This window comes from Phaenicophaeus curvirostris, chromosome 31 (genome assembly GCF_032191515.1).
Source record: "Phaenicophaeus curvirostris isolate KB17595 chromosome 31, BPBGC_Pcur_1.0, whole genome shotgun sequence".
In the NCBI taxonomy this organism is placed as follows: Eukaryota; Metazoa; Chordata; class Aves; order Cuculiformes; family Cuculidae; genus Phaenicophaeus; species Phaenicophaeus curvirostris.
In genome coordinates, this window is record NC_091422.1 from 158,153 (window position 1) to 177,003 (window position 18,851).

Below are 18,851 nucleotides of genomic sequence, written 5' to 3' on the forward strand. Positions count from 1 at the left end.
GATGATCCGGTGGGTCTCTTCCAACCTGGTTATTCTATGATTCTATGATCTCTACAAATAAACTCTTCTCACAGGGCTGAGGTGTTTGCAGGTCTGTTCTTCCCTGTGAAGACAACAACTAGAATGAAGTTTGTTTTACGGGTGCAGCAGAACAAGACCGATGGTGAAAAGGTTCAGAATTGAGCTCCCTCTTGCAAGCTAGTTTACATCCCCTTTTCTGTTGAGAATGAGACTCTAGCGCAGCTGAACTGTCAGGTAGCACCAGTCTTTTGCTGGAGAAGGAAGCTGGGGAAAGTCAGTTCTCCACATCCTTTGTAGACTTCTCTTAGCAAACCTGCTTCTTTTGAGGACAAGATCTTAATGCTCAGTATTTGGAGTGAATGTCTTTTATCCTTGCTTTCTCTAGGCCTCCTGGTTATCCCAACATGAACCAAGGTGGGATGATGGGCACTGGACCTCCTTACGGACAGGGAATTAACAGTATGGCTGGCATGATGAACCCCCAGGGCCCGCCCTATCCGATGGGTGGGAACATGGCTAATAACTCTGCAGGTAAGCCGGTACCATCTGTCAAATGTTGCATTGATTTCGTTGTCCCATATTGAGAATCGGTGTTAAAGATTCTTCTGACTTCCTAGGGATGGCAGCAAGCCCTGAAATGATAGGCCTTGGGGATGTCAAATTAACACCCGCAACTAAATTGAACAATAAGGCAGATGGGACACCCAAAGCAGAATCCAAGTCAAAGGTAAAATGTTTTCGTTTTTCTAATGACTTCCATCCTTGTCAGCATCCAGGGAGATAAAACCATGACACAGTAACTGGAACAGTGCATCTGTCTAGTGGTGACTGTGGTTCCTGAGAGAACACGATTGGGTTCCTCCTCCTTACCCTGGACAGACTTCTCGCTGTAGAGAAGTTGTCCTTGTAGCGTGTGATCCGATTGCTCCTTGCAACCAGGATTTTAACTTGAGTGTGATGAGTGAGTAGGACACTCATTTCAAAGAAATAATTGTCTTGACAAGTGTGTTTTGGAGAGGGCTCTGCAATAAACCACTAAATCCAGGTGTAATAAGTTCTGTGGAGGAGCCTGAATGGTGAGGCTGCCATACCCACCGACCCTCATTAAGGCCAGGAAAGGGACTTCTCTATCAGAATTCTTGTGTCCTCCCCTCTTTGTGACTCAAGAGTTCAAGCCTCTCTAGAATTCCTGATGGATGCCTGGCACACTTTATTTTTACATTCTCGTTGCACTTTTGGGCCTTTGATAAGTGGGGAGAAGGTACCTGCACAGGTGGACCTGTTGGGTCACCTTTCCCAAGTCCCCGGGTCCTTTGAATACCTAATCAGTGTAGTGTGTGGCTTGAATCCAAAGTGTAAAGGTAGAAACCACCTTGTTGAAGTGCTCAGTGTAGGAAAATTGAATTATACTTGATGTGGCCAGCCCTGGCTGGGCTTGAACTGTACCTAGAACAGATCCATCTTGGAACAGTGGTTCAACAGTGTTTACAAGAGGTTTTTTAGGATTTATGAGGGAACAATTGAGAGGTTTGCTTCTGGATTCATAAACCGTTGAGAAATGAAGAGGAGCATTTCCCAGCCCTTTGGGAGCAATCAATTACACTTGCAAAATGATTCAGTATTAGGAATTATCACCTGCCAGAGTGAAACTGCCCAAAGGAGCGTGAACAACGCGGGGTTTGTTTCTGGTGTAGGCTTGGAGCTACTTGGTTCTCATCTCTCAGCTGGGAGGTGGGACTCTAAAGTGTTACAGTTGTTTCCCAAACAAACCTCTTCCTAATCCTGTATTAAAGCCAGAAGAGGGAGGCAAACAGGTTCTTCAGGGAATGTTTTTCTTTGCATTGCTGCTACCAGTCTCAAAAGAGCCAGCAAAACAAGCAGTTTCTGAGCCCATAGTCTCTACTTGAAGGACAGCAAATGCTCTGGAAGTTTGATACTTGTGCTACCAGCTGCCTGCGAGAACGTTGAGAAGATCTCTCACTTCTGCTCGTGTTATGGCTTCTTAGTATCATAGAATCATGGAATAGTTTGGGTTGGAAGGGACCTCAAAGCCCATCCAGTTCCATCTTGTGCCATGGGCAGGGACACCTCTCACTCAAGACCAGGTTGGATGGAGCTTGGAGCCCCTGATGCAGTGGGAGGTGTCCCTGCCCATGGCAGGGGTGGAACTGGAGGGGCTTTGAGGTCACAGGTGCTTCAAATCTTAGCTTTCCTTTGAGGCATGCATCTCCCTCTTGAGTAGGAGAAGAGGCTGACCAGAGGCAGCTCTCACCCTGGCAGGGTGCAGTAGCCAGGGGGAAACTCCTTTGCAGTTGAATTAAATGTTTTCTCCTGTATTTAGCAAATGAGCCCACAAAGGATGCCTCAAAGAGATGGCTCTCTGCAAGGACTCCTTGAGGTTTGTTTGGTTTCTGTGGCATTCCTGAAACCTTTCACTTTTGAAAACTGTGAATTCCTTGAGTAGCAGCTGATTTTTGAGATACCTTTGTCGAATAATGCCTGCCTGATGTTTGTCTGATACAAGTGTGGGTCTAATATAAAGCTGTTCTTGAGCAGAACTTGGAGCTCTTCCCTGACTGCCTTTTTGAAACCCTCTCTGCTGTAAGCCAGCTGGTTTTGTGCTACTCAGTGCTGGTATCTCTTTCCTTCTCCTAGAAGTCCAGTTCCTCTACTACAGCCAATGAGAAGATCACCAAACTCTACGAGCTGGGTGGTGAGCCCGAGAGGAAGCTCTGGGTCGATCGTTACCTGGCCTTTACTGAAGAGAAGGCCATGGGCATGACAAATCTGCCAGCGGTGGGCAGGAAGCCCTTGGTCCTTTACCGGCTCTGCATCTCAGAGAAGGAGATCAGAGGACTGACTGAGGTGGGTGACCAGGTGTCTGTGGTCAGAGCTGCTTCCTGTCTGGCAGTCACAAGTCAATGGGCCACACGATTCAAAGTAGCTTTGTAGCTCTGGGGTAGCCCTGGCTTCCCACTTACCTGTTTATTTTGCTTTTACTTTTTTAAATAATGCTAATAATAATTTTAAAAATGCTTTTTAATGCTTCCTTAATAGGCTGGGTTGTTCAGCCTGGAGAGAAAAGGCTCCGTGGAGACCTTAGAGCAGCTTCCAGTGCTGAAAGGGGCTCCAGGAAAGCTGGGGAGGGGCTCTTGATCAGGGAGTGCAGAGATAGGACAAGGAGGCATGGTTTTCAGTTGGAAGAGGGGAGATTGAGATGAGATCTTGGAGAAGTGTTTTCCTATGAGGGTGGGGACACCCTTGCCTAGGTTGCCCAGAGCAGTGGTGGCTGCCCCATCCCTGGAGGGGTTGAAGGCCAGGTTGGATGGAGCTTGGAGCCCCTGATCCAGTGGGAGGTGTCCCTGCCCATGGCAGGGGTTGGAACTGGATGGGCTTTGAGGTCCCTTCCAACCTGAACCACCCCATGATTCTATTGACTTTGCATCAGGCTGTCAACTGATCTCATGGCTAATTTGATTTGCAGTCTGTCCCTATTCAAATGATCTCTAGGTGGGGAAGAGAGTTTACTACTAGTTCTGAGTTTGAACACAACTGTGTCTGCCTTGCTTAGCCCTTAGAGCGTCCTTTGTTTTAGCTGGGGAGTGTTGCTTTCTTCCTAGAAAATGTATTGGAGGAGAAGGAACTTGGATATTGAGTTTAGAGCCTCTTGGTTGGTTGTGCAGGTCAGCAAAAACAAGAAGTGGTGTGAGTTAGCCACCAATCTCAACGTGGGCACGTCCAGCAGCGCAGCTAGTTCTTTGAAGAAGCAGTACATCCAGTGTCTCTACGCCTTCAAGTGCAAGATAGAGCGAGGTGAAGACCCCCCTCCGGATATCTTTGCAGCTGCCGATTCAAAGAAATCTCAGACGAAGATCCAGCCTCCGTCTCCAGGTGAGTTCAGACTTGGGTTTAGGGTGTGCAATGGATGCTTGCGCCAGAGGAGACAGTGAGAACTTGGAGGCTTTGTGCCCAGAGAGCTCCACGAGCCTATTACGGGTTGAGTGCTCTAGAATTCAAGCCCTTTCAAATGAACTGCTGTTTCAGATTTGATGGGAGGCTCCGGTTTTGGAATAATTAAGCATAGTGTTCAATGCAGAAGTTAAAGGAGGACATGAGGTCCAGGCCAACAGTGCCTGCTGTGCATTTTGGTCTTCATGAAGTCTGATCCACTCTGTCTTATTTGCTTTAGGTTCATGACTTGAATCACTGCTGAGCTTGCCAACCCTTTAAGCTTCAGATTTTCCACTTTGTCTTATAAGTAAAACGTTCAGATGCTTTTTTTTCTGGTCAGGAACCTGTTCCTATACGTGAAGTAAGCTTTATCTGCTGTGAAGTTCCTGTAATTTTTGCAAAAAATGCCTTTTTGGTTCAGAAACCCAGCATTACCTTTGTCTGGCTTCTGAGGAAGGGGAATAATGAACCCTTTTTTGATTGTGCTGCAGTTGGGTTTCAGCCCCGCTAAGCCCTTGATCGACAGCGTGCTTGTCCGAATAATCTGTTGGCAACTACATTTATCTGCTCAGTTAGAGTGGTGGTTTTTATAAAGAACTAAATCGTGTTGTTTCGCTCGTCAGGAAGCCTGTCCTGGTGTAGCTCCAAACCTGGTGTATTTTGTGAGATAAAGCAACTTGTGTGTCATTAGAGCGACCTGTCTAAAGCGGTGTCTGAGTTCTGCTTAAACTAGACTACAGATCCATCCCCACCTCCTTCTAAAAACTTTCTTGCCCTCTGAGATGCCAGGAGGTGAACAAAGATGTTCAGAGCATTTGGAGCCTGGGACTTGTAGGATGTCAGCCAAGATGCCTGTCAGGATGGATGAGGTGGTGCATCATATTTTGTTTTGTTTTCGCCGATACAGGAGTGTGTGAAGGTGGTGACTCTGCCTTCAAGGGCCGTGGTGCAGGTGATCTGTGAACTGTTCCCCCACATCCTATCCCTGCACTCCCTGATCAAGAGCCCCTCCCCAGCTTTCCTGCAGCCCCTTTCAGTACTGGAGGGCTGCTCTGATCCTTTAAGCTGTATCAGTCCATGTTCATCCTCCTCTTCTGCTTCCTTTTTCCTCCTTTCTCTCTCGCTCCTCTGGATCAGCCCAAACAGAGGGTGTAGTACACAACACAAATCGCATTCTCAACTTCATCTCCAGACTCCAAAGCCTTCCCTGTTTGAAAGCCAAGTGGACAGCAGCTGAGGCTCTTAATCAGGGAGTGCAGGTATAGCATGAGGAGAAATGGTTTTCAGCTGAAAGAGGGGAGATTGAGATGAGATCTTAGGACGAAATGTTTTGCTGTGAGGGTGAGGAGGCCCTGGAACAGGTTGTCCAGAGCAGTGGTGGTTGCCCCATCCCTGGAGGGGTTCAAGGCCAGGTCGGATGGGGGTTGGAGCCCCTGATCCAGTGGAAGGTGTCCCTGCCCATGGCAGGGGTGGAAGTGGTGGGCTTGGAGGTCCCTTCCAACCCAAACTGTTCCATGATTGTGTGATTTTGAAGTCCCGTCACTTGGACAAAGGGCTGAGGCATCCCACGCAGACACCACTTTGTGCTTCTTGCGGACTTTATAATCCATTGGTTTTGATTTTCCTTCGTTCCAGCCTGTTGTGGCCCTTGGAACTTTGTGAATTGAGGATCGCGCGGCATGATTCCACATTGGCTGCTTTTTGAGGCTGCAGAGCATCCAAAGGCCTTGCAGGATAATGCTCTAGGTAGAGGTCTCGGTGCTGGAGCTGTTTTCCATGTAGTGTGCATTCATAACCCTCCAAACCCAAACGTATTCACAGAAGGGCCTTGGCTGGGCCGGGTGGTGCCGCGCAGGCACGTGGCGCGGGTTTCCTGCAGCCCAGCTTGGGTTCCTGCTCACAAACTGCGGCGCGTCCCCGGGGTGCGGAATCAGTCTGCCGTTGGGTTTTAATTCCCAGAGTAATGGAACTGGCCTGGCTCCAAGCGTGTGTGAATTTGTGAGTGGGAGGGACAGCAGGGGGTGGGGACAAGCACCAACTGGCAGCGAGGTGGGGAATGTCTCGAGGCCTCTTCCTGCCGATGCCAGCGTTCCAAACGGTGAATTTCTGGGGGAAGCGAGCGGAGCTGAACGGGAAGGAGAACGGCGGGGAGGGCCCATGAATGAAACTCCCCGCTGAGCTTGCCTCTGCTCCTCCTTCTGCCAAGGCCTCCCTGGGCTGGGAGGGAGCCGTGAAGAAGAGGACAGGGTGCCAGGAAGGTGGGGTGTAAACAAACATGGCCTGGACGTGACCTCGGTGGATTTTAATGAAGAGCTGAAATGACTCATCAAGCAGCAGGGCTGAAGCCGAGGGATATCGCGTGCTGGGGATGGTAACTAATGGAAACATTAATGAAGAGTTCAGCTCTTGCCAGCTGCGAGGAGTGTATGAACCTGAGAGCTGGCAGTGTCACAGTGATCTGGGGCAGGGAGAGCTCCTCGAGCCGGTGGCACAGCTGGATCACACATGATGGCCTGAGATTTTTTCATGAAAGCTTACTGTAGTGTAAAGCAACCTGTATGGAGCCAGGGAACTTGCTGGACGGGTTTGGTTGTTCAGTGAAAGATCCATCATCTCCGGCATTCCCTGTTCCAGGAATCCTTGGGAGTGGTGCTTGAATTGACCTGCATGAATTAACCCCTCTGGAAGGGCAGAGCCTTGTTCAGAGTTAACTTGGTGATTTCCGCTTACATCCTGGAGTTTCTATCACTAAAAAGATGGTGAGGCTTCCAGGAGAGGGCTCGCGCTTCCAGGAGAGGGCTCGCGCTTCCAGGAGAGGGCTCAAACCCGCCTTCTTTCTCGACAGAAAGAGAACATGAAGGTGCACTGTAGAGCATCAGCCTTTGGAGTGAGATGTCCTGGGCAGCACAACATGGTGCCATGGTGGTGGCGCCTTGTGTAAAAGAACGTGGTAAAGAATAAAGTCACAATGAGAGCAAACATGTCCTCTCAGCTTTATGCTACTGCACGTGGTTCTTCTGGGAAGTCTGGCCCAGGTTCTCCTTGCAGCGTTTTGCTCCTTGTACTTCTTTGGCCGTGGTTCATCTCTGTCTCTTGGAAGGCTCTCTGCTCATGCGTTTCTGTTCTTGCAGCGGGTTCAGGCTCCATGCAGGGCCCTCAGGTGCCTCAGTCCACCAGCAGCTCCATGGCAGAAGGAGGAGACTTGAAGCCACCAACTCCAGCGTCTACGCCACACAGCCAGATGCCCCCTTTGCCAGGCATCAGGTATGAAACCATCGCTCCCAGTGTGACTGCAAGGGTGCTGCTGGGTCCCTACCACAGATGGCTCTTGTGGTGGGGCTCCCTGGCTTTGCTCCTTCGTTCATGGCTTACAGCAACACCGTTGGCTCTGGATCTGTGTGAGAATAGTGATTCCTTTGGGTTTGGGGTCAAGGACAGTTTTGTAGAAGGGCAGTTCTTTGTGACTTTGTTGGAGGAGTGTGACTGTGATCCTAGGGGACAGCAACACCTGAGAAAAAACGTGGGGAAAGGTATCCTGAGGAGCATGGTGGACCTCTATAATCCTGTTGTGGTTTTTTTTTTGGATCAGGAGTAACTTGGTGGGCCTTCAGGATGCCTTTGCTGATGGTAGTGATCCTACGTTCCAAAAGCGGAACTCCATGACTCCAAATCCAGGGTACCAGCCCAGCATGAATACCTCTGACATGATGGGTCACATGTCTTATGAGCCAAATAAAGATCCTTACAGCAGTGTGAGGAAAGGTGAGGAGGTCCTCGTGTGCTCCTTTCCCTCATCTTGAGTACTAATCCCTGTCTCTCTATGCTGGAATTAGCTGTAGGAGACCTTCTGCTTGCCCTCCTTCCCCAGGAGACAGGGCCTGTCTACGTCTGCGTTAGAAAGATGTGTTTACTGGTGGTTCTTTCCGTGTTTCAGCTCCTGGAAGCGATCCCTTCATGTCCTCAGGGCAGGGCCCCAACAGTGGTATGGGTGACCCTTACAATCGTGCTGCAGGTCCAGGGATGGGTAATATGGCCATCGGACAGCGGCAACACTATTCCTACGGAGGTCCTTACGACAGAGTGAGGTGGGTGCTTGAACCTCGTGAAACGATCGCTTTCACTTCCCATTGTGACTTTCCTGATCCATTTGAGGAGCGAGGGTGAATTCAAGTTGGACGTGTGCGGTCTTTGTGTTTGCTTCCCTGTAGGATGGAGCCCGGCAGGGGACCTGAGGGCAACTTAGCAAGCGGAACTCCGCAGCCCAACATCATGCCTTCCAGCCCGGAGTCGGGGATGTATTCTCCCAGCCGCTACCCGCAGCCGCAGCAGCAACAAAGGTCTGTGCGGGGTGTTCCCAGCAGCAGCTCGGCCCGGTTTGGGAGCTCTGGGATTGTGAGAGTGGTCACACAAGTAATGCATCTGTTTCTTCTCCAGACGTGATTCCTATGGCAATCAATTCTCCGCTCAAGGCACATCCTCCGGCAACCCCTTCCCTCGCCAGCAAACCACCATGTATCAACAGCAGCAGCAGGTGAGTTGTTGGCAAGCTTCTCGTTTGCTGGACTGAGGGACAGAAGAATCTGTGAAATTTCTTAGAATCATAGAATCTTGAAGGTTGGAAAAGACGTCACAGCTCATTCAGTCCAATCGTTACCCCAACCCCACTGTGCTGACTAAACCATGGCCCAGGTGCCACATCTACGTGCTTTTTGAACCCCACCAGGGATGGAGGGTCCACCACTGCCCTGAGCAGCCTCTGCCAGGTCTTCACCACTCCTTTGGTAAAGAAATCTTCCCTAATATCCAATCTAAACCTTCCCTGGTGCAGCTTGAGGCCGTTTTCTCTCATCCCATCGCTTCTTACTTGGGAGAAGAGCCCAGCACCCACCTGGCTCCAACCTCCTTTCCAGGAGCTGTAGAGAGCAATGAGGTCTCCTCTCAGCCTCCTCTTCTCCAGGCTAAACAGTCCCCGGTCCCTCAGCTGCTCCTCATAAGACTTGTTCTCCCGACCCTTCCCCAGCTTCGTTCCCGTCTCTGAACTATACGCCAGCCCCTCAATGTCCAACTCAAATTTGTGTTGAGGGGAGGATGAAAAAGCTTGGGACTCTGTGTTTATGAATGTGTAGAACTAAGTACTTTATACAGGAGACGCTTTTTTCCTAGTTTCCACATAATTTAGATAAGCTTTAATTAGCGTTCCCAGTGCTAGCAAAACAACGTTCTGAGAACGGAGGCTGTGCAGTTGGCAGGTGTGCATGTTCTGGTCAGGCAGCAGGAGATCAGGAAGCTTTACTGGGCTTCCCTTCCCCCCTGGAACATCCCAAACTCCATAACGCTTGGGGCCCAAGTGGTGGGATGAGGTTGGAGTCAGTTCTTGATCATTTGGGGGAGCTGTGGGTCATTCTGCACCACAACGCGGAGCTTTTTGTTGTCTTTGCCTTGCTGAACCTGCAGACAGAGGCTCCAGACCTGCCTCCTCTCCTGACTGCCCTGCTGCCTCCTACTCCTTGTTCCCCAAACCAGCAGGTTTGTTTCAGGACAGAGTTCGAATGAACATAAATCTCTTTCAAGAATCCTTGCGTGTGACTTGCTCTCTGTATCCGTGCCAAGACCTGTAAATGTTTTTCTGATAATTTTGAGTCCTCTGGTTTAGGAGAGCATGGAGAGGGCACTTGCTGAGCTGTGCTAAGAATAATTCCAACTGCTCTGCAGTTTGGCTCTGCAACCAGAGCCACAGGGCTCCAAGCCAAGAGTTCGAGTTACTCTGGCGCTCGGCATCTTTGAAGCCCTAGAGCTCCATCTGAAGCCAGTCATGACCGTGGAGCTTCCAAGGAGACTGTGTAGCAGCTTGGTCGACCCTTGGATGCAAGAGAGAGCTCGGGTTTTAATTCTATCTCAGCAACTGACTGTTTTCTCCATTTGCACTTAAAAGGAGGAGGAGGGAAGAATCTTTCTGGTTCCTTTCAGGGTTGTGTGAATTACCCTGAGATCACCTCTTAGAACTGGTTTTAACCTTTAGCCGCAGCCCGAGCGCTGCCACGTGTGTATATATATATGACGTTGTACATTGCACATACCCTGAGATCCCCTGCAGTTTTGTCCCCCTCTCCTCCCCCTTTATAGTATGACGAGTTACCGAGTTGATGACCTGCAAAAGCGAGACACAATTATTTAATCTCTTGCCAGACATCCCTCCCTGGAGGATGCTGTACCGGTCTCTGTGGATAAAGTCATTGCTGTCTCAGCAGCCAATCAACTTATAGTGTATTTTTTTCCTGTTTTTTGTTTTCTTTCTAATCGAGGTGTGAAAAAGTTGTAGGTTCAGTTGAAGTTCCTGATGAAGAAACGCAATTGAGATTTTTCAGTGATGAATTCTGCATATTTGTATTTCAGACAATGTAGCTAAAAACTTGATGTAAATTCCTCCCTTTTTTCCTTTTTTGGCTTAATGAATATCAGTTATTCAGTATGAAATCTTTAAACTATATGTTCCACGTGTTAAGAATAAATGTACATTAAATCTTGGTAAGATGTTTGTAAGGGTTTTTTTATGAGCAGGACAGGGAGGTGACTTCGGTGCCGGCAGGTCTTGGTGCTGTGATGTTGTAGGTCGGCTCCTTGCACGGAGAACCTTCAAGGTCCTGTGCTTTCCAGCAGCTTTGGAGGCTGATAGCGTGTGGTCTGGCTTTGTTTTCTCCCTTTGGCTTGTTTTGGTGATGGAGGCTTTTGTTTTGTGCTGCGTAGGCTCAGGTAGGAGAGGATTTGTAGCAGGAGATGAAGCTGAGGCAGAGATGTGTAGTGTGCAGGGTGGAAAAGGCTCAGAAGGGAGGTGGTTCCCTCTGAGCTCTATAAAATGGACCATTTCATCTCCTTTGCGTTTTCTTAGAAGCTTGGTGTGGACTCTGACTTGAGAGGAGAGGGGGTTTCAGCAAAGAGCTAAAGTCCAGGTTCTTCCTGTCCAAATCTGCTCATTTCCATGGGTGTTTCATCGAGTCTGGAGCTTTATCCTCAGATAGTTGTAGGAGCCGGCTGGCTGAGCCGCACCAGGTTCGGTTAAAGAAGAAGGAAAAGCTTTTTTTGAAAGGCAAAGGTAATTTTTGTTCAAGCAATGTCCTTCTTTTATCCTGCTAGTCCTCTCCTAGGAAGCTCTTGGTTCCCAGAACCATCATTTGACTGTGTTCCCTAAACTTCAGGTTCCTAGAAGTCATGGTCTTTTTCTGAAGGGTCAGCTGGAAGTTCTGGAGTTCTTTGCCTGGCAACATGAATTTCTGAAGAGGCAGGAATGGTGCTGGGCTTCCTTAGCTTTAAAAATATTGAAACCAAGTTAGGAGATAGGAAGTCTGTGGGCATGTGCCATTCTGCAACAATGTTGATTTAAGCACAACTTCTCTCATCACTTCAGTCTGTACTCTGCGAGCTCTGGTTGATCTGATAATGTGAAAATCTTGTAGTGTGTTTTTTGGTTTTTGTTGTTTTGGTTTCTTTTTAACAGAACCTCAACACCAAGGCTGGAGAATCACAGGATTGTGGAATGGTTTGGGTTAGAAAGGACCTCAAAGCCCATCCAGTTCCACCCCTGCCCTGGGCAGGGACACCTCCCACTGGATCAGGGGCTCCAAGCCCCATCCAGCCTGGCCTTGAACATCTCCAGGGCTGGGGCAGCCACCACTGCTCTGGGCAACCTGGGCCAGGGCCTCCCCACCCTCACAGCACAACATATTTCTCCCTAGGATCTCATCTCAATCTCCCCTCTTTCAGCCCAAACCCTCTCCCCCTTGTCCTATCCCTGCCCTCCCTGATCAAGAGCCCCTCCCCAGCTCTCCTGGAGCCCCTTTCAGTACTGGAAGCTGCTCTGAGGTCTCCCTGCAGCCTTTTCCAGGCTGAGCAGTGCCAACTCTATCTCTGTCCTAGTACAGAAATTGCTCCAGCCCTTGGATCATCTTTGTGGCTCCTCTGGGCTCGCTCCGATCAATCTGTTCCCTTGCAATTAGATGCAAGATACTTTGTTTTAATTTAGTTCACACAAAATAATAATCTTGCTTCTTAAGTAATGCTACAATAGCAATTAATGGTTGCAGAGCTCTGGAACAAAGTTTTACCTATTTTTGTATCCTATTAACTAACAGGAGAGGCTGTAGATGAAAAATAAACTCTTTTTCAAGGACTAATGGAAGAAGAAATGGATCGTTGTCAAAGGTGCTTGTCATGGCTTTGGATGAATTAACATCTTACTCTAATAATTGAGCCTGTTTTTAATTTTAAGGATAGTTTAAAAAGCTAACTGATTTCTTTTTACATGTTTTCAATAATAAACAGGACTTCTGTATGACTTGTGTGGTTTTCTCCCTCACTTTTTTCCTCTTGCTTGTTCTCTCTCCAGGTTTTCCTGATTTTTATCCAAACTCTTTAAACTGCACTTGGACAACTGAAGTGTCACCTGGCAAGGGTAAGAATCTAATGGGAGTTGCATCTGCCTACATAATGTCTGTGTTTAAAAAATTGAAACACAGAAACGCAATAAAATCCCTTTTATGTATTAAATTAGTGCTTTCTGCCAGTCTTCTGAGGAAGAATGATTTTGCAAAATAAATATCTTTGAATGCGGTGTTAAAATGTTGTGTTTATTCCGCAAAAGAAACATTCTTTAAATTATTAGCGGAACAAATGTCTTTTAGTCTCTTTTAGGAAAAGTAGAAGAGGTAAAATACATTAAAATAATAGTTACTTATTAAATAGCACAAAAGGTTTGGTGAAAGCTGTGGGGATCCTGTTGGTTGCTCTTCTGCATGATTATTAAGCGTGAAGAAGCAGATTTGATCTGTTGATTAGGAACCTTAGATTTCAGATTTAAATCTGAATTTAAATTATATATATTTAGGCAATACATATAGTAAAGTGGCATTTGGATGCTATTATGTGTGATTATATATATAACTATATATAATAGAATCATAGAATCATGGAATAACCAGGTTGGAAGAGACCCACCGGGTCATCGAGTCCAACCATTCCTATCAATATATATATATAACTATATATGATATATATAACTATATTGGAAGTTTCTGCTGTTTAAAATCTTCTTACAGGCTGGGTTTTTGTTTAAAATGTATATGGCATTTTAAATGTAAATCGTACGAGAAGCCTTTCCATGAAGAACGTTATTCCCTACAGTAAATAATTGTATTTGAAAACCTAATGGAAATTCAAAATTGAAAAAACAGGCATGACTTGAGTAAAAGATTGGTCCCAGAAAATATGAATCTGTATATATGGAAGACTGTTCACAAATCTTGTATCTGTGGGCACTTCCTGGAAGGTTAGAATAAAAGATAGAATTCTGTTGGACAAAAATGCAAAATATAAAACCTGAATACAAAGTCTTAGCCAATTATTAATGTACATCTCCTGGTTTAATAGTAAGACTATGACAGAGGTTATAAATGAAGGAGACATAGAGGAACTTGAATAAAATCTGTACCATACAAATTTGGATTTTCAGAGTGCTGTATACAAATAGCTCTGAATTCCATCAGTCCTCTGAGGGGAGGGATTGATTTACAGCGAGCTAAACAAACATCCACACTGCACATTTGGATTGGTTAAGCCCGAGTTCTTTCTGCAAGTTTTATTTTCTGCATGTTTTCTTTTCTGTGTGTCATGTTTGGATTCCGTGTGTGACTTTTTCTAAAACTCTTTCCATATACTGTAAGTTTTGCTTTCTGTGTCACCTCTTTATAAAGGAAGAGAAAAAAACTTCCCTTTTAATGCTTGTCTTTTCCCCTTTTTAATATTTTTAAAGGTGTCCAGCTGTTTTTTCACACCTTTGACCTGGAGAGCTCTCATGATTATTTGCTCATTACTGAAAATGCAAATTTTACTGCGCTTTGATTTATATCTGATTTTTCGATTTCTCATGAAGGCTTCAGCATCACATTTTCAGGTAAGAAATTCAATTCTGCTACGTGTCTGGAAACTGTTTTCAGATATTTTTAGTTGTAGATGGCAAAAACTTTATGAAGAATCAGGGAAAAAAAGAGCAATATAAATTATATAGTCCTTACTGTAGAAAATGGGCCAAGGTTTATAGGGTGGCGAACAGATAGACAAGAATGTTTGTTATGACTCTTTTAAGGAAACTCAAGCACATTTTTTGAAAATGTGGTCATATATCTTTTCATTCACCCTTTATTTGACTTCTTGTTACATTTTTCTTCATATATAATTTGTTTTTTTTAACTCATTAGACTTTTTGTTACATCTTTAATAGAATCCTAGAATAACCAGGTTGGAGGAGACCCACCGGATCATCGAGTCCAACCGTTCCTATCAAACACTAACCCATGTCCCTCAGCACCTCGTCCACCCGTGCCTTAAACCCCTCCAGGGAAGGTGACTCAGCCCCCTCCCTGGGCAGCCTCTGCCAGTGCCCAATGACCCTTTCTGTGAAGAATTTTTTCCTAATGTCCAGCCTAAATCTCCCCTGGGGGAGCTTGAGGCCGTTCCCTCTTGTCCTGTGCCCCGTCACTTTCTTCATATATAATTTAGTTTTTTTAACTCTCTCACTTCTAAATCTGTTTGGGGGTTGAAATGAATCACGAGTTATGTGTACAAGGCTTATAAATAATTAAAGAAAATGATAAACTATTAAAACTTTTACAGTACAAGCTGATTGCAGCCCTAGAAAATAAGAAAATAAATGCAATGTTGGTGGGACACAATAGACAGCTAATTACCGTAGATGTAGCCATAAAGACACACAGAAAGAGGACTGAGTATCAGTAGAGGAGACAACTCTGAAATGCACATTTTCCAAGTGTTCCGTACTGACACAATGCAACTGGGCTGGTTTTAAGGGTCCTTTTTCATATTGTGTGTTCATTCTTTTAACTCTTACCCGGCTTGTTTTGGTTTGGCTTGTTTTGTTTACATTTTAAAACCTGTAATACAGCGTCGTGAACTACAATATTTAAACATAATGTCTTGTTGTTCAAAGTCAGCTCCAGGTCAGCGAATAGTTCTTTTCTGGGAAAAACCCTGGGGCTGGAAAAAACAAGTTTTATGAATCCAGTTTTGGTAGCCTTTGGTAGCCTTTTTTTATCCTTTTTGTTATCTTAAGAGACACTTTATGTAGATTAGTGTGAAAATTCGATTTGAAGTTGTAAGTTTCCTTATAGTGAAGGTGGGAAGGAAATAAAAATGAGAGACCCCTCTCTATAAATATAAATCAATAAGTATTGACTTTATTAGTCTAGACATTCCTAACTTTGTTGTTACACGTGTTCTTTTTAACAAGACTGAATTACACCATGAAAGAAAGAAGCAAACCTTTAAGAATCCCCTACGGGATTAGAAAGTTACAGTCAAAAGAACAGCATTTTCTCCATCTTTACCCACAAAATTGTTGATACTAAACACCTCCATGCTTGTGTGGACACAGTGAATTAAACACTGCCAGACCGCGGCCTGTGGTTTTTCTTTTAGATCAAAATGAATTGAGTAAGTGGGCAAAATACGAGGTGTGTATTGTCCCTTGGTCGATATTGTCCCCTCCCATGGTCTGACAGTGCAGGCAAAGACTTCAACTCCCCACCGAGCTTCTCGGCTGTGGTCCCTCAGGCTGCCAGTAGCTTTGCACGTATGTAGCTCAGTGCACTTGCCCTGATTATAGCAATCGGTAATTTATTGAGGTCACGCAAGCTTGGCCACTGTCTGTGCTCCATCGCCCCTACGGTCCCTCAGGCTCCTGGGGGGTTAAGTTAAGCAGCACTTTGCCGTCTCTTCCACCTGCTGCTACCGTGTTGTCTTTGAAATCTGCTAGTCCTTTAAATTAATTAATGCTGCTAGAAACTTACTCGCTGCCATCAAATCGTGGAAGTTCACTGTGTACTGCATGAAGAAGTCATTGTTTTTATTTCTTTGAAATCCACATTCTTAATTGATTAATGAAACATCTGGTTTCATTAAGTGCCCTTTGCTCTAACAGTGCTGGTTTGATGAACAGTTTTGCAAGCTTGCTGTCCAATACCTTCATGATTTTGTAAACTTCGATCATATCCCTTCTCAGCCTTCTCTTGTCCAAACTGAGTCTCTGCTTCTAAAACATAAACCCCTCAACAATTGCCCGTGTCTGTGATTTCTGCAGCTCTGCTCTGTTCTTCCACACTTGCACAGACAGCTCAAGAAATGGGCACTAAAAGTCAATAAGCAGAGGCAAAGAAATGCCCACCGTTTTGTTTTTAAACCTCATTCCTCTACAAACTCTCATATTTCAGGGCTAAATCATCTTTAGGACTAATTGTCAATTTTGTTTGTACACGTGTGAATTGATGTTTTCTCCTTCATACAAGGTCATGTATTTTTCTTCTTCAGAAATTTATCAGAAGTCACTATTGCGTTCCTTCTCCATTTTGTTTTTTAATTTTTTTTTTGCAAAGAAAGTAGCCTTTTAAATATCAGTTAGGCAAAAGGAAAATGTCTTATGGTCTACAGCACCTAGTTTTTCAGCAAAAACGAGTTCACTCTCAACTGACATAACATAATCCTCCCCTCCCTTTTGGGAGAGCTGTGGGCTTCTGAAGTTTTCTTCCTTACCTTTTTGTATCCTAAATATGGGCACAATATGTTATAAGCCTGAGTTTTCTGTCTTGTGTCTGCACAGGGGAAAGTCCCAAGATGACCTTGCAGGCAACTTGCAAGGGATGCACTAAGGATGCAGAATATTTATAAAACCTCTGAAGGAAAGAAGCGTGAGGAAAGAATCTTGATAACGCCAAGGTCAACTCAACATGAGTGTCTTACGGTGTATATAGCATCGCTATTAGTTTGAGACAGGAGCACTAAGAATTCCGTGAGGACGTAATTAAGAGATTTTGGAATATATATAGGAAGGTGCATAAAAATGTCAGGAGGCTATACAGGAATTATCCCTCAAACCATAAAAGCTTTTAAAATACATTCCCCTTTGGGATGATTTTATGCCATTAAAATCTCTGCAATCAAAGAAAATTGAAAAGTTTATTTGTAAGTAATTTCTCTTTACTGTCAGAATGAGAAACGGGAATTGAAGAAAATCCAGCCAGCCTTTCCCTCTCCTTCAGGGGAGGGTCTGATTTTATATTCTCACAGCAGATGCAGAGAAATTAGCACCGTTACTACCTCAGGAATAATTGTAGCACTGTCCTCGTGCCTACATATTTTGATCCCAGCAGTAGAGCAAGCACTTCCCTTTCAGTTCATCAAAAATAACACTTGCAAGGGTGTTTCTGACCTCAGTAGGAATGTGAGGGGGAGTCAAAACTCATGTTTTCAAGGAGAATTCAGGCAGGTTAATGACTGAGTAGCAGGCAAAGTTTTCTGCAGCTGTGGCAAAGTCTGTACTTGAATTAGCAGGGAAGAAATCTGAACTCAAGTAAAGAAATAGAAACAGAATCACCATTTTGAGGCATATGGCAAAACTGAGTACCTGGATTATCTGTTTATTTTAAACCTTATCCTTTCTCATCACTAACACTTCAGTTTCCCGATCTCCCTGCTGTAATTCCCACTCGAAATTTCATAATTCTTTAAAGTGGCCACTTACAGTGAAATCTTTATAATGCAATCGCTGTGAATTTGTCACAGGTAAGAGGAAAACCAGGATGTTATTCCACGTCTTTCATCTATTTGGCCATATAGACCTTCTCTTTGTGGTCATGACAGAGAAAATAGTAATCGTAACATGTGAATGTCAAATGGATCCTAAATGAGTTAAAAATGTGGGATCTAATAGTGATAATGTCTAGATTCATGTGTTAAATGTGTTCTCCAATTGTCTAATTTACTTTCCCAGGGGTGATTCAAGCTAGTTATCAGTTTAGTCCACGGAGATTCAATGCAATATTATTTCAATTACTAGACTAGACATGTGCCTACTTATATCTGTAATGTTAACAACAACTGGATAAGTGTCCCCAGTTAAAAATTGTTAGGGTTTTTTGCATCTACTGTCATATGATACGTCTTATCTCATTTTTACTTCATCAAACAATGTTTTCATTTGTGTCTGGATTCATCTTGAGAGATGCAGTATTAGAAAACTGTTGGAAGAGGATGTCTAAGGAACAGTGTTAGTCGTCGGCTGATTTGGGGTTTTGTCTTTTCTATTTTAAGGTGAAGAAAAATCACATTTTTAACATAGTTGTGATACTTTATTAATGACTACTAAAAATAGATTATTCCATTCCTCAATCCAAGTAAATTTTCTCTGTGTTTTTGCATAATATGTGTGACCAGGATGTTATTAAACAATAAATCTTACGATGAACAAATGCTTACTTATTTTGTACAGTGGTTTTACAGTTCTGATAAATAAAGTGTAATCAATCCATGAAAGATCTGTAGTTCTGGCCTAGGACAATGGTAGAAGCCAGGAAGCATTTTTTCAGATGCTCTTAGCACAGCTTAAAGTCATATTTCTGCCTACACGTAGACATTAAATACGTGTTAGTGCTGGCACAAATCTTAAATACAATTGATTGTCTCTTCTGAGAGCTCATCCACGTGGCCTGATATAAGACAATCTTTCCTTAGTAATAAAGACAGAAAGCATTGTTCTATTAATGGCTAGCATCATGTATTATTTTTCAAAAGATTCTTTTATGGAAGGTAGTTATTTATATTTGTTTATGTTAATTAAACTAAATTTAGGCTTTTAGCTTAAAAAAAATCTCTGTGCATGCTGGCTTTATTAGTTTATTTTGCTAGTGTCAGCACTGGAAATGAATTAAGAGCTTAAGATACTGCAGTTGTGTCTTTTATACTAGTTATCTGCGGTCACTCTCACCTGTATGACATCAGGGTAAATTATCTTTTATTTCATATTAGAAGAAAGCTGTTCA

General features: G+C 44.6%; 1 protein-coding gene across 1 annotated transcript in view; it reads left to right on the plus strand.

The window, feature by feature from the left end:
• Positions 1–272: 272 nt before the first annotated feature.
• LOC138732427 (AT-rich interactive domain-containing protein 1A-like) overlaps positions 273–18,851 on the plus strand; it is a 30,596-nt gene continuing 12,017 nt past the window's right edge. The window contains exons 1-9 of the mRNA XM_069879040.1: positions 273–552; positions 639–748; positions 2,677–2,886; positions 3,705–3,912; positions 7,104–7,236; positions 7,562–7,734; positions 7,907–8,057; positions 8,181–8,309; positions 8,407–8,503. Of these exons, the coding sequence (XP_069735141.1) occupies positions 381–552; positions 639–748; positions 2,677–2,886; positions 3,705–3,912; positions 7,104–7,236; positions 7,562–7,734; positions 7,907–8,057; positions 8,181–8,309; positions 8,407–8,503 (1,383 nt within the window). The 5' untranslated portion in view covers positions 273–380. The remainder of the gene's footprint in view (positions 553–638; positions 749–2,676; positions 2,887–3,704; positions 3,913–7,103; positions 7,237–7,561; positions 7,735–7,906; positions 8,058–8,180; positions 8,310–8,406; positions 8,504–18,851) is intronic.